General features: G+C 35.5%; 1 protein-coding gene across 1 annotated transcript in view; it reads left to right on the top strand.

Annotated features, from left to right (window-relative positions):
* Window positions 1-14,045, top strand: part of LOC118802479 (adhesion G protein-coupled receptor E3-like) — a 57,228-nt gene that overhangs the window by 11,482 nt on the left and 31,701 nt on the right. The window contains exons 5-6 of the mRNA XM_036563020.1: window positions 9,649-9,796; window positions 12,786-12,940. Of these exons, the coding sequence (XP_036418913.1) occupies window positions 9,649-9,796; window positions 12,786-12,940 (303 nt within the window). The remainder of the gene's footprint in view (window positions 1-9,648; window positions 9,797-12,785; window positions 12,941-14,045) is intronic.

Here is a 14,045-nt window from a genome sequence, read left to right on the forward strand (position 1 = left end):
GGTAAGATAATTTGTTGTTTATTTTTTCACTGTGGATGTACAGTTTACACAGTCTTTTTCTCTCTTTCTCTCTCCCACCTGCACACACAATCACATTAATGGACATGTCTGTGTATGTGTTTGGATGGGTATGTTGTTTGCTTTTGTTCTTTTATCGCAAGGGAGAGAAAAGCTAGATGTGCTGCACTTGAACCATCCAACATTAATTAAGATCAGTAATCTAATCAAGATACTGCATCATGTAAACTGCACTGTTCGCTTATACAACTCCCTCTAAGGTCTCACTAGAACTAAGCTTGAATAAAACGCGAGGTCCAGGCTTATATAGAGGATTTGATGCACAGAGAACATGCTCAAAAGTGGTAAGTGGTAAGATATATGCTTTTTTGGTTTAGGTTAAGCATTGGAATAGAGAAAAAAAAGGTTTATTAATGTTTTCAGTCAAAACAAAGAAAAGCTCATGAAATATTTGTAAAACATTCCAAGTGGATGGAGCATGCTCAGTTGGAGCAGTTAGAAGAGCATCTCTTTGATTGGAACATGGCTTCTATAATATATTTTATGATATGAGCTGCATAGCCGCTCCACAATATGCTATTAAGGACATTATTATTAGAGAATAAAATTGTTTGTATAATAATGTGATATGTGAGCCATTGACTGCTTTGAGAAACTGATGCCTCTTGAATGCAATTTAGTTTGAGCATTTGACTGTCACAGTGCTAAATTCTGTTGTTGCTGGTGGGACAAAACTTTGTCTCCATTTTGTTTTGTTTTGTTTTTTTGTTTTTTTTGTATATATATTTTGACATAATTTGAAGTCACCAGCTGCCCTTACATTGGGCAAATTCATGATGAATGGCCAATCATCTCTCTCTCTCTCTCTCTCTCTCTCTCTCTCTCTCTCTCTCTCTCACTCTTTGTCAAAAAAACCAAAAAAAAATAGAGGCTGTTTTTGCTTTTTGGAGAGAAAACGACACTTGAAGAGTTAAGTTGAACTATCTTTTTTTTCTGATGAAGCAGCAACAGTTTATTCATAATTCTGATGTATACACTGTGTCTCACACAGGTGGTGTCTCTTAAGTGAAAAGCAGTATGGAAAAATGAATTTTCCAAAACTACACAGAGCACCTAATGTGTTTGGATTTAAATTGTAAGCATATGGTTTATGCTTAAAACACATTTTCTTTTAATTTGAGGGAGACTTTACATTTATTCCATGCAGTTACTGCATAATAAGGTTTAAAATCTGAGTATGTAAATTTAAGCAGAAAATAAAAAATACCCAGGAGATGAAGTAAAACATTATTCAGTAACACTTTACAATAACAACCCATATAAACAACAACTTAATCATTGTTTAATGGTTTGGTAATGAGAGTGAATAATGGTAAAATATTTGTGCACTGACAAAGTTGAAGTACAACATGGTATCTCCAAAATAGTAACTTTTCAGGAGAAGAAAAAGTTTCAAAGTATGTTTATGTAAAGAGATTTTATTCCAAGTAAGTGTTGGCTTGGCATGTAAATAGTCAGGGCTCAGAATGGTTTACTATAGGAGTGTTTAGCTGTATCCTTCCCAGGATTTTCAAAGCCTCTTTTTAACGTGAGGATCTAGATAACAAAGCTTGCAGGAATTCAGCATTGATCTTTGATGTGTCTTGTGCACAAAATTATAAACATAAAAAAAGTGAAAACATTAATTGTAACAGAAAACAGTTGTTATTAAACATTTCTGCATATTTTTTCTCTTTCCCCATCAACCATCCCTTCTTCATGTCTCCTCTCTAATAGATATATAGATATATAGATAGATAGATAGATAGATAGATACTTTATTGATCCCGAAGGAAATTTAGCAACCAGTAGCAGTCACACAAAACAGGACAGTAATAGTAATAAGAGTGTAAACAATATAAAAGGAAGAATAAATATATATAAAAAAAATATCTTATCTACAGGCATATATACAAATAGGAAAAAAGTGGCAGTGCAATGTTGACTGTACCAGAAGGCACTGGTAACGGCATATTATGACAATACCGACTAAATATGTGCAGATATGTACAGGTAACAGCATATAGTGACAATACTGAATAAATATGTGCAGATGTTGGTTGCTAGCAGCTCTTCCTGTGTGTAAACAAAGTTATTTCTGCCTGTATGCTTGAAAACTGGAAAGGCTGCCACTCACAGCGGCGCTGGAAGCATTATGATCTGCTTAATGTCTACTTAGAGAAGCAATCAGTATGATTTTTAATATATTTTACTAATACTGTACTTCGTATTGCAAACCATTCCATCTGGGTAATCTGATAAGCATTTAAGAGGCTGATACATGACCCAAGGCAGAAGGGGCTGGTGAAATATTGGGGTTCAGGCTGATTTTTCATGTACAATATTGGGCTCAAATTCGGTCTATTTTCCAACATTTTTTTTATGTAGTAGATTTACCCTTTCCTGCCTGAGCTCTCCTCTCCAACACGTGCACTTTTGCACTCTCTTTCTCTAGTAATGTTATAATCTATAGCTGCGTTAATATCAGCACCAGAGTTCGAGGAGTGGATGAATCTGCCCTTGAATGAAATCATGGATAGGATGGATGTGCACTAGGAATGAAACGATTCTGAAACCAAGAATGAAACCGAGATACAAACGTTCATGAAGTCAGAACTGTGAAACCGCTTCCCCAACCTCAACCTGCTACCACCACTGTTGATGTAGCCTGTTGAGCTCTCATTATGTAACCTATATAACAGAACTCATTTTTTAAAATTTCATAATTAATACAATAACACATGCAAAGGTGGATTAAGAATTATTATTCCATTTAATGTTAGGGTATAAAAAGCTATATTTTGTAAATATACAATATAATATAATACACACATGCACACACACACTCACACACGCATACACACACACACACTCTTACAAACATTCAAGTCAGCATTGTGTGAACATTTTGGCTATCCAGTGGAGTACAGGGATGACCAATGTGTCATAGATAAAACATATGCAGTCTATCATAACATTTTAACACAAAATAAAACACAAGATAATGGCCAACTGGCATTTTCAGTTTGTTAAAAAAGGAAAACTATAAAAATAGAGATACAGTGTTTTGTTCTGACAACAACGATATGTATTAATAAATTGTATTGTTTAATTGACAAGACTAACTTACATACAGATGACATGCTGTTATACATGAAAGAACCACCTAAGACTTTCTAGCAGATTTTGCAACATGGCTCTTGAGATTCAATTCCATTCAGCCATAAAAGCATTTGTGAGGTTGGCCACTGGTGTTGGGCAGTCCATTTCATCCCAGAGATGTTCAGTGGGCTCTGCACAGGCTAGTCAGGTTCATCCACAGCAAACTCAGCAACCATTTTTTTATGCACTTTGTTTTGTGCACATGAGTATTGTCTTGCTTAAACAGGAAAGGCCTGTCCACACTTCTAGAATTTACAAAGATGGTAACACACAATTATATGATTATAAATCTCTCTATTAAATATAAATAAATATTAAATTTAAGTCTCAGATACATGATCAAATCACAGATTTCTAATGGCAAAGTTTTCTAATAAATGTGCATGCATAGTGACGTAAGAGGAGTTTTGCTGTCCAACAATAAAGGTAACCAGATGTCAGCATTAAATATGTGTAATAAGGCTGAAATGTCATGTATTAGTTTTAATTAATAATTAATTAATGTTTGGTCACTGCAATCTTTGTAGTCTTAGTGACTGCTATAAGAGCAGTAACTGCTGTAATGTGATGTTCAGTTAATGGTGTGAGAAACAGAGAAACAGTTCTATAATGTTGTGTCATGATTGCTGTCCTAACTATACACAAATATTCAAGCATTTGTTATCAAAAATTAACTAGACAAAGTTACCCTTACATGCAGTAAAACTGAGGGCCCTCAGACATGTGTGGGTTCACTTTATAGCTATACAAGTATGCATTAGGTGTATTTAGAAATATAGTAAATTACTACAGTTGTATAATACAGTATGATTACTATAAATAAACAGTATACGGGTGTAAAAAATGCTGCGTTACCATCATATACACTGAAATTTTTTGTGTGTTGTGACTATTTCGTTGAAACTTTTACTTTAGAAGTGTGGTTGAAAGCATTGGGAAAGTGTGTTTTGTTCATCATTTGACCCTACACAGCTGCTTCTGGGCAAAAATGAAGCAGCATGGCCAGCATAAAAAGAATGCACTTTAACTGTCTGGTTTTTAGGTTTTACAAGTCAAAAAAGTCACTGGAATTGCTGTTGGCTATTCATACTGGGAACATCGTCTTCTATTTACAGGGATTTTCATGGAATGTTTGAATGTTTCTCCTTGAAAAGTAGTTAATCTGATAATGTCCTGGGTTTGGACCATGAAAAGGGTAAGAATGAGACTTTCACATTTTCTCCACTGCAGGGTCGAACGGTTCTGAGGCGAACCGTTCCAGTAGCATTTCCACACGGACACAGTGCAACATGGAATGCTTAAAAACCAGACTCTGCGCTGATTCTTCTACACTGTTAGTTAACTGTGTTCAGAGCCACAGGACCATTCACTGGGATGATGTAATGACAGCTATTCGCTGATTGTTTCTATGTTAATGTCGGGATTGTTCCACTGCATCTTGTTGCATTCAGTTCGCTCACACTGTTACCAAATACCAAATAACAACAATTTCTGAATGTTAGCTGGTTAGTTTTAGCTTAGGTAGCATGCTGCTATCTCTGCTCACCACAGAACTGGTTCGATTCTGACCAACATATGCTTCCCTGAGACAAGTTGATACTGACTCAACTCTAAGAAAGCACACTTTCACAGCTGGTGTTGGAGAGGCAAAGTGGAAGTTAAACATGAGTGATGTATGGAACCATAGCTGTCTAGCTAAGCTAATGCTAGCCAGCTCCTCCTAGCTTGTATAGTGAGATCCAGACACCCCAGTAGACATGACAGGAATCACTGTAAATCCTAAAGAAATAAGTGGAAAAATTATTAACTTCATAATAAAAATGAATTGAATGTTTTCACAGTATAGCCAATACAAACATTTATAAGAACTTCTAAATAAAAACATTGCAGCAGTGGGCTAATTAAATCATCATCAGTCTGAGACAATGCTGACAGCTAGACATGGAGTTTCTTGGGGAATTTTGTTTGGTGTGGACATATTTCACCTTTTTCTTTAGTTTGCTTCATTTTGACACGTGAACACTAGACCTGTATTCAGGTCGATGCACTGCAGCTCCAAGTCACATCTACCAAGTACATTTCTATTCCTTCTTTCTCTTTTTTCCCCTTTTTTGACATCTCTACAACCCTGTGGTATTTTAACATGTTTAACCTACTGACAACCAGAATGGTCAATCCGATATTTTTCAGGACCTAATTTTCAGGTTTTCAGTGTCAGCATTTAAGTTTTATTTTAAAAAAAGTTTTTAGTTTAGTTTTTTCTTTGCCACTTGTAGTTATACACAAGTGGGCTTGGGGTGAAAAAGCTTAAGAACCCCTGGCTTAGGTTAAGGCTAGACTAAGCTAACACTAGAGTACAGTGCCTCTCACTGCAGTACAGGCTTTGCCAAGTTCTAGCACACTAAAAAAACCTTTTGTTTAGAGAAAAAAGACTCATATCTGAGATCACAAATTTGAATGTCTGGTGCTGAAGTGACAAAGATAAAAAAGAAAGTTCTTTGGCTGTGAGAGCTGTACTCTTCTGAGCAAAGCTAATGTTAGCATAGTTAGCTGGCTACAGGTGCAATACACCTCAGTACAGGGTTAGTTTCGGTATCTGATGCTCAAGTAACACCCATTTAAATGATAAAGGATCTGAGAGCACGCTGAGTGTCCGGTGATGGAGTGAAAAATTAAATCAAACATGTTTTGTGGTACATGTGTGTGTAGGTATTAGCATGTTAGCAGTTAACCACTCTTTTGTGTAGTTTTCTTAATTATTTCCTGGTTCTGATTTACCAGTACAGAAGATGGGAAAAGAAACTGGAACTTGTCTCCTAAGTTTGCATCAGCATGGAATGGAACCATTTGGCTCTACAGTGGAAAAAAGACCATAGTGTTTGGTATGTGTGTGTGTGTGTGTGTGTGTGTGTGTGTGTGTGTGTGTGTTGAACTGTAAATGTGAAGAGTTGTTCTTTTTCTCTCTGCAGTCTGGGTGGCTGCAATATTACAGAAGAAGACTGGCATGCTCTGATTAAAGCTCTGAAATCAAACCCCTCACACCTGAGAAAGCTGTATCTGATCAACATATCAGTATCTTCAGTACTGAAGGAGCTCTCTGATCTACTGCAGGATCCACACTGTAAACTGGAGAAACTACAGTGAGTTACTGACTTACTGTCTCTACACACACAAACACAGTAAAACAGAGGGGTGTACTATAAAGCAGCATTTCTGTGTTAACAAGCTAACTTACTGTTTAATTTTACTGTTAATTTTCCACTTTATTAATTTATTTTTAGGTTGTGTAACATCAAAACAGCTGATTTTGTGCTGAATATTTGCTTTTTTGTTTTGTTTTTGTTTTTTTTTTTTGGCGGTTGCGTGGAAGAGGCAATTTGCATATCCTGTCTGAATCAGGCTAGTCGTCACTGCACATAACTGAAAAAAATAATAAAAAAAAAAAAACATTAACCCACACCAAAATGCACTCTTCATGGAAGAATCTTTCATTAAATAATCTTTAGTTGTTTCATGACACTCAACTTGAGGACATCAAAGTTCTCCAACTTCTTAGTTGAGTCAAAAGTTCTCTCATTTGTGGTTTCTCAGTAAACAATATAATTTGTTTCCCCATTAGCTGGGACTCTTTCTATGACCCAATCCCACCAGGCATTTTCTCCTCATGGGCTTCCAGTTATAGAAAGCAGAGGGAGGAAGTTAAAACCAGAAATATTTTACAGTGTATTAAATATTTAAAAAAAAAAGAAATCAGGAGCTTGTGAGTGGTGCAGTGGGCTAAGCATTCAGCCCTACCAGGATTCTGCAATTAAACCCTAGTGATGCCATAGCCATCCATAACTGAGATCCTAAGAGGAAAAAATGTCTGATAGAATGATTGAAAGTATCTCAGCTAGTGGGGAAAATAAGCAAAAACTCATACACTGTACATAATTTACAAATTGAGATAAAAAACTAAAAAATACGAGTTAAGAAAACTTCTGAATAATCAAAGAGGTTTGAGTTGGTGTCCTCATGTTCCATCAGTTACTTTATGATTTTTAGTTGAGATGATTTTCACTTTTAACTGTGAACCTGTTGAAACAAATCAATATATCTAGTAGGGGTGGGAATCTTTAGGCACCTCATGATTCGATTTGATTATGATTCAGAGGGTGCAATGCGATTATAAAATGATTATTGATGCATCTTGATGCATCTTTTTTTCTATACAGGATTTCTATTTTCTCACTGTGTGAGGACTTTGTACTTTTAAAGCAAAGTATTTGTAATGATCCATAACGCAATTACTTCCAATATCTTTTCTTAATAAATCAAATGGAAGTGATCTAGAAGGCTCTCATTCACTGCTCTTGTTTGAGACACTGCTGCCACTAATCTGCGATAAAATGCACTGTTAGGGTGACATGAGATCCAGTGGTAATGGATGTCCACATGTTACAGCTGTCCTAACCATTTAATTCAGTGATTTTATAACTTCGGCTTTGGTCTCGTTGTTTAGAGTCAGGGCTCACTGTGTCAGTAAAATATTTTCGAGACTGGACACTGAATCTTGGCTCCAAAGTGTGCAACATAGCATGAAAGCCCTGGTTCTCAATGACTGAGAAGACTGCAGGTCACATAGCAGTGAAGTCTCACCTGGCTAGTAGCTACGAAAAGGCAAAGAGATTTAAGATGAACATTTGTTTAATGGACATATTTGCATTTATAAGCAGCGCAGTTGGTTTCCTGGAATGTTAAATCTGCAACGAGAGACTGTCAAACACTAAAACATTGCGAAGATGAAGTTGCTTCTCTTTCGAATTTACCCGTTCCACCTAAAATCGTGCAGCTACATTCGGCGCCTCAGGCAGAATTTAAGGTGGAATGGGAAAATTCGAACAAGAAGCTGGAGAATAAGAAGTGACTTCAGCCTTGTAAAACAGCCGAACGTTGAGAGACATTTTACAATAAGCTGCTCTAGTTCTGAGGAAAAGTTTTCTGATGGAGATGCGAGGAAAGCGGCTATAGCTGAGCTAAAGCTTAAAACAGAGCAAAGTAAATCTGCGCTCTTGTTTATATTTTTAGCCTGTACTAGGACATCAGCACCTACTGAGTCATACTAGACATTAAATGTTGTGGCTCCCAAGGTGGTTTGATTTTTGTTGAAAGGACAAAATGGCTCTTCTTAACATTTGGGTTGTGACTCCTGACCTAACCTGTCTTTTAATGCAGAGGGAGCCAGTTGGTTTTCTCGCTCATTCATGTGTGTTTTTGTTATGTGCCGCCACAGACTGTCGGGTGCTGCACTTACCCACTTCCAAGTTCAGCTTTTTACGTTCTGTCAACATTATGGTATAAATTAAATATTTAGAAAATCGATTTTTGACATTTATGAATCGATTCAGAATCGTCCGCATCGTGATGCATCTAAGAATTGAGTTTTTCCCGCACCCCTAATATCTAGTATAACAGAGGGGGATGGAAAGTCATCAGTGTCTTTGTTTGCTGACAAAGTGTTGCTGTACTTGACAGATCCACAGACCTCAATTCCTTAAACATGATTATTCAGAACAGTAAATTCCTACATTATAAAAACCTAAATAAATTTTTGGCAATGCATTTAAATATCCCTCCAAATACTATATGGAATTATTCTTTTCACCCAGATGACTCTGAGCCTTATTGCTCTGGTTTAAAACTGAAGAACCTTGAGAGGTTGAGCACATCTCAAACTGCAGAGAAACTTTAGACACCTTACATTTTAACTTGGCAGCAGCCATAAAAACATATTAGTAGCCACAAGACACACTAGTATGGCATTCTTCTGATTTTTGCACAGGCCAGTTTTATTTTTTCTCAGGGTAAAATCAATAAACAGTAATTGTGCATTAAAATGTGCAGAAGTGTATTCTCTGTAGAAGAGGTGTTAAATTATTTTCACTTGGACAATCAACAAAACATGGAATTTGACTGGGATGCACAAACCTTCGAGTAAAAAGTGTAGGTATATGTACAAATGTTTGGAAATAATCAAAACGACCTCATATAAGAGTAAATAATCATATATTATGTGTCTGAAGAATACATACATACATACATACATACATCATCTAAACTGCTTATTGTCTGAAGAATAATGCGTGTGAATGCATGAAGATTAGAGAGAGAGAGTAATGATGCCCTGAATATAGTGGTATTTGCTCTCCTGATTGTAAGTTGTTTGATAGGAGTGTTTGCTTTTGTGTCATGAAAGTGTGCTATTTTGGCCTGTAAGCCTCTGTTTAGTATCACATGTTGACTATTTTGAGAATATTAAATCTGAATAGACAAAATTGTTCAAACAACTGAGAAAACTACAATTTTGTCTTTTATGTGCCTGTGTGTGTTGAGCTATAAATGTGAAAAGCTTTTCTTTTCACTGCAGGCTGGCTTTTTTTTTGCTTGTAGCTGACCTTGCTCCTGTGCTTAAAGCTCTGAAATCAAACCCATCGCACCTGAGAGAGCTGAATGTGAAATGGAGTAATCTACGTGATTCAGGAGTGAAGGAGCTCTCTAATCTACTGAAGGATCCACACTGTAAACTGGAGAAACTACAGTGAGTTACTGACAGTTTTCATTAGGAAGCTGATTTATGTGCATATAGTGAGGAGATAATACTGAAATTGTGTGCATCAATATTCAGAGTATACACAAACCTACAGACAAACATAAAAAAGAGGCGTGTCTTAGTTATCCATTATTCAGACTCTGAACTTTTCTCTTGCATGATATCCAGTCTAGCCAGGAGCTGTCCAGCTTCACTGCTTGAACATTTGTTTTAACCACCTTATTTTACACTGATATTCATGTCTGAGTGATATACAAACAAAAGTTAAACACAATCACTTAAATTACTACAAAAAGTGTAACAAAATGAAAATACTCACTGAAATATTTGAAATATAAATGCAAAAACAAATGGTCATTATTCAGATCATTATCATCACAATAATTTAAAAATTATGTTTAAATGATAATTTAAATAAATTAATTCACTTGCCTATAAAGCTATTGATGGTGTTGAACAGATCACAAGCAGTACTACAGTTTTGCCATTGCTTCATGAGTTTCATGTCAACTCATTTATAGTCTGAAAGGACACAATGTGGATTTACATGAAAAGCATTCAAGCAAAGCTGTTTTCTCTAGTTTTAGTTAAACTAAACTAAACTTTTAGTTAACTAAACAGTTAAAAACAGTTTAAATCATCTGAAATACTGAGTTTTACTTTTACTTTTCATTGTTTCATTCAAAGTATTTAAGTTAAACCAAAGAAAGTTAAATAGTTTGTTCTCAAAATAGATTCATATATTTTTGTATCACAGCATATAAACTTTCAAAATATTTTTTAAGGAATCTCGGTATTATGTAGTATTCTTACATTTTTTTCAAATGAATTATTCATCTCTAAATGCAATATTTCAAGCCATAGGCTTTTTATAGGCCTCTGCATCTACACTTTATTAAAATATAGTATTTCTGTTTTCTTCAGTAACACTTTACTTGAAGGGTGTCTACAAAAAACGTTCATAACATCCTACATAAACACTCCATAACATGCTCATTAATGTTTAAATCAACATTCATAAAGACATTCATGCATGTTTCACATGACATTAATATGGACTACCATGTTATTTTACTCAGATATATTTTTTCAAAACATGTCCTCAAATGTTATTTAAAAACTATATTATTTTCAGTGAAATGCCTCATTTCTGGACAGCCAAGAAAAAATGACCTGGCTTTGCTCCTTTGGACAGAAAGTGCTTTGTATCGCGTCTTTCAAACTTTTCCCTGAATAATAATACTTATGATTAATAAATAAAATGTGATTAATATATGACAATTGCAGATGTGCTATGACCCCTTTATTGGTCATTTTCTTTAATATGAGGTATTTGTCTATAGTCTATTACATTTATAAATCTTTTATAACACTCCAGAAAACCAACAAAAAAAAGACAAAAAAGTCATTTTTGGATAAATAATATATAATTATTTTGTTATTGTGGGGTATGTTACGTTCAGAATGTGTTACTGTTTAATTTCTATGTATCCAATGCAGTAAATGTTTAATTCTAGAGGAAAAGTGCATAAGTGCAGTGCAGCTCTGAAAGAGATTAATTTAAATGTCACTTTTTTGTCTTGTGTATGATATTTAAATAATTTCATGTTCTACACATTGTGATTGTGTTATTAGTTACAACCCATTCTTAGAGATTTTATTTCTGAGAGATATTGTGAGTTCACAAATGTGTAAATTGTGTAACAATTTTTATGAATGTGTTTGTAAATATTTTAAAATGGATAATCCTGAACATTTATTCCACCCAAACACTGCAGCTTGCCCTGTGAGCAGAAACAGCGCTGTCTTCGTCTCTGTTGAATATATTAATTACAAAGTGCAGTTTAGGGAAGGTTGTGGTTGTCGTTTATCATCCTCCTTCCTTTCAACCCAAAACTGCAGCTGCACAGAAGAATCTGCTGGAGCTTGCTAATTCTAAAGCCCTGCTGTGAAAGGGAGCTACAGTGTCCTTAAGAGCCACCCAAATCAAAATCACCTAATGAGTGCTTCTTGGCGATTATTACATAAATCTAAGCACATGAAAAACCTGTCAGACAGTTTCAAAGAACTGTTATCCTGCTAGTGCACAGGACAAATAAAACAGTCTGTACTACATTTATTTTGTTTGCACAAAAATAAAGAACAGGCACACATAATTAAAAAGAAAATGTACAATTAAAAGAAAACAAGAGAACGTTAATTATGGGAACAAATTAAGAAATCATGACCTCAAATAAAAGAAAATTAGATATAAATTGCAGAACATTTACTCAGATTTATTTTTATTTATACCCTTGTCCACTCTGGGGCTTCGCAATTATATATATTTAGCTATAAGTTTCTGATTAAAATAACGAGTCTGAGTCGATCAGAGGATTGTTTGAGAGACGAAGTTCCAGATCAGACATGTGCAGTGGGGGGTTTAAATTGGTAATTTAAGTGGACACAAATGCATGATTTGAATGGTGTTTTTCTGAACTGGATTGATTGAATTTTTGCTGAACCTCCACATAATCACTCTGGACACACAGGGTAAGTCCTGCTGATCGCTGTGATGAGTGAATCACATTGCTGTTTTAACCTTTTTGTTGCCATATGAAGGCCAAAGCAAATATAGCAGTGGATTTGGCTTTTTCAGGTGTTGGATTGCTGACTGGGGCTTGTTTACAGCTGAATTTTCTCACTGTGTAGTGACAGCAGGGTCTGCTGGGTCTGCTGAGTGTTTGTGTGAATCATATTGCTATTTTAGCCCTTTGTTTGAATGCGAAGACTAAAAGCAGAGCAATAATTTCAGGATTTTGTGTTTTTTTTTGAGATGGATTAATCGCTGATGCTGATGTCACAGCTTGGCAACACTCAGATAAACCTTTATAAATAGGTGATGTGTGTGTGTGTGTGTGTGTGTGTGTGTGTGTGTGTGTGTGTGAGTGTGAGTGGTGAGCTGTAAGTGTGAAAAGTTTTCTTCTTGTCTCTGCAGGCTGGAACAGTGCAGCATTACCAATGAAAGCTGTGCTGATCTGTTTAAAGCTCTGGAATCAAACCCTTCACACCTGAGAGAACTGAGTCTGAATAACAATAAACTAGGAGATTCAGGAGTGAAGGAGCTCTGTGATCTACTGAAGGATCCACACTGTAAACTGGAGAAACTCAAGTGAGTTACTGACTTACACACACAGAAATATTAGTCACTGATGTAATAATAATCTGAAAATCATAAGCTCTTCTAATCACACAATTGCCTGTATTTGTGTATGTGTGTGTGTTTCATGGGGTAATTTGTAGTATATTTGCTTCATATTTGGTGTTGGTGCACAACAAATAAATTCAAGAGGAAGCATATCTGTGAAAGCTTTAATGTAGAATTTAACAAAAGAGGCTTAGGACAGGGTTCATATTCAGCAACACAGACATATCTATATAAATACTCTAAAAGTGCAGTTATTCAGTTCCCTCTGTCTTTGCCAAAGCAAGAAATTATAGTTATGGCTCAATCCACGTTTTATACATGTTTATTCTGGAATGTCGAATAGGAACGTTTGATGTAAATGGAACATTTCATATAGTAGACAGTAGACAGATGAAAACATTAAAGCTTAACATAAAAACATAACTTCAATATTAGACTGTAAATAGAGAGGCACGTGGCTGCATCGATTAATGGAGATTTTTTGAGTCATTATATTTGTTGGAACATCATGCTCTACATGCTGTATGGCCAAACTAAGCTTGTGAGTTTTATGTATACTTGAGATGTTCTAAAACATTGGTCCATTCAAGGCCATGTGTTACTGTGTGCTCCATTTGAAATGGTATACTTAAGCAATACATACTAAATTCGATCCAGTATGTACTACTCGACAGTTAAAGAAGTACATACTTTCAGTATGCAAGTGCACAGTATCCACACATTCTCGGACACCCTGCATCTACCATCTTACCTATAACTGCACATTCTTTTATCTGTGACGTATCACCACTAGTGTCAAAGTTAAGAACTTTACTCACCCAAATTATTTTGCTTCTTTTGTTTTACTTTGTCTGCACCTCAGCCCAACGAGCCTGCCTGCTCTCCATAAGCACGACCACTTAATAGTTACACCACCATTGACTTATTAGTTTATTCAAGTTTTAGATTTCAAATCAATGTAAATAAAATTTGTCCTCAGAGAGACAATAATTTGTTATAATTAATTTTAACATGAAAAACAATAAATGATGAAGCATATAATTCATGCAA

This window comes from Colossoma macropomum, unplaced genomic scaffold, assembly GCF_904425465.1.
Source record: "Colossoma macropomum unplaced genomic scaffold, Colossoma_macropomum, whole genome shotgun sequence".
Taxonomy (NCBI): Eukaryota; Metazoa; Chordata; class Actinopteri; order Characiformes; family Serrasalmidae; genus Colossoma; species Colossoma macropomum.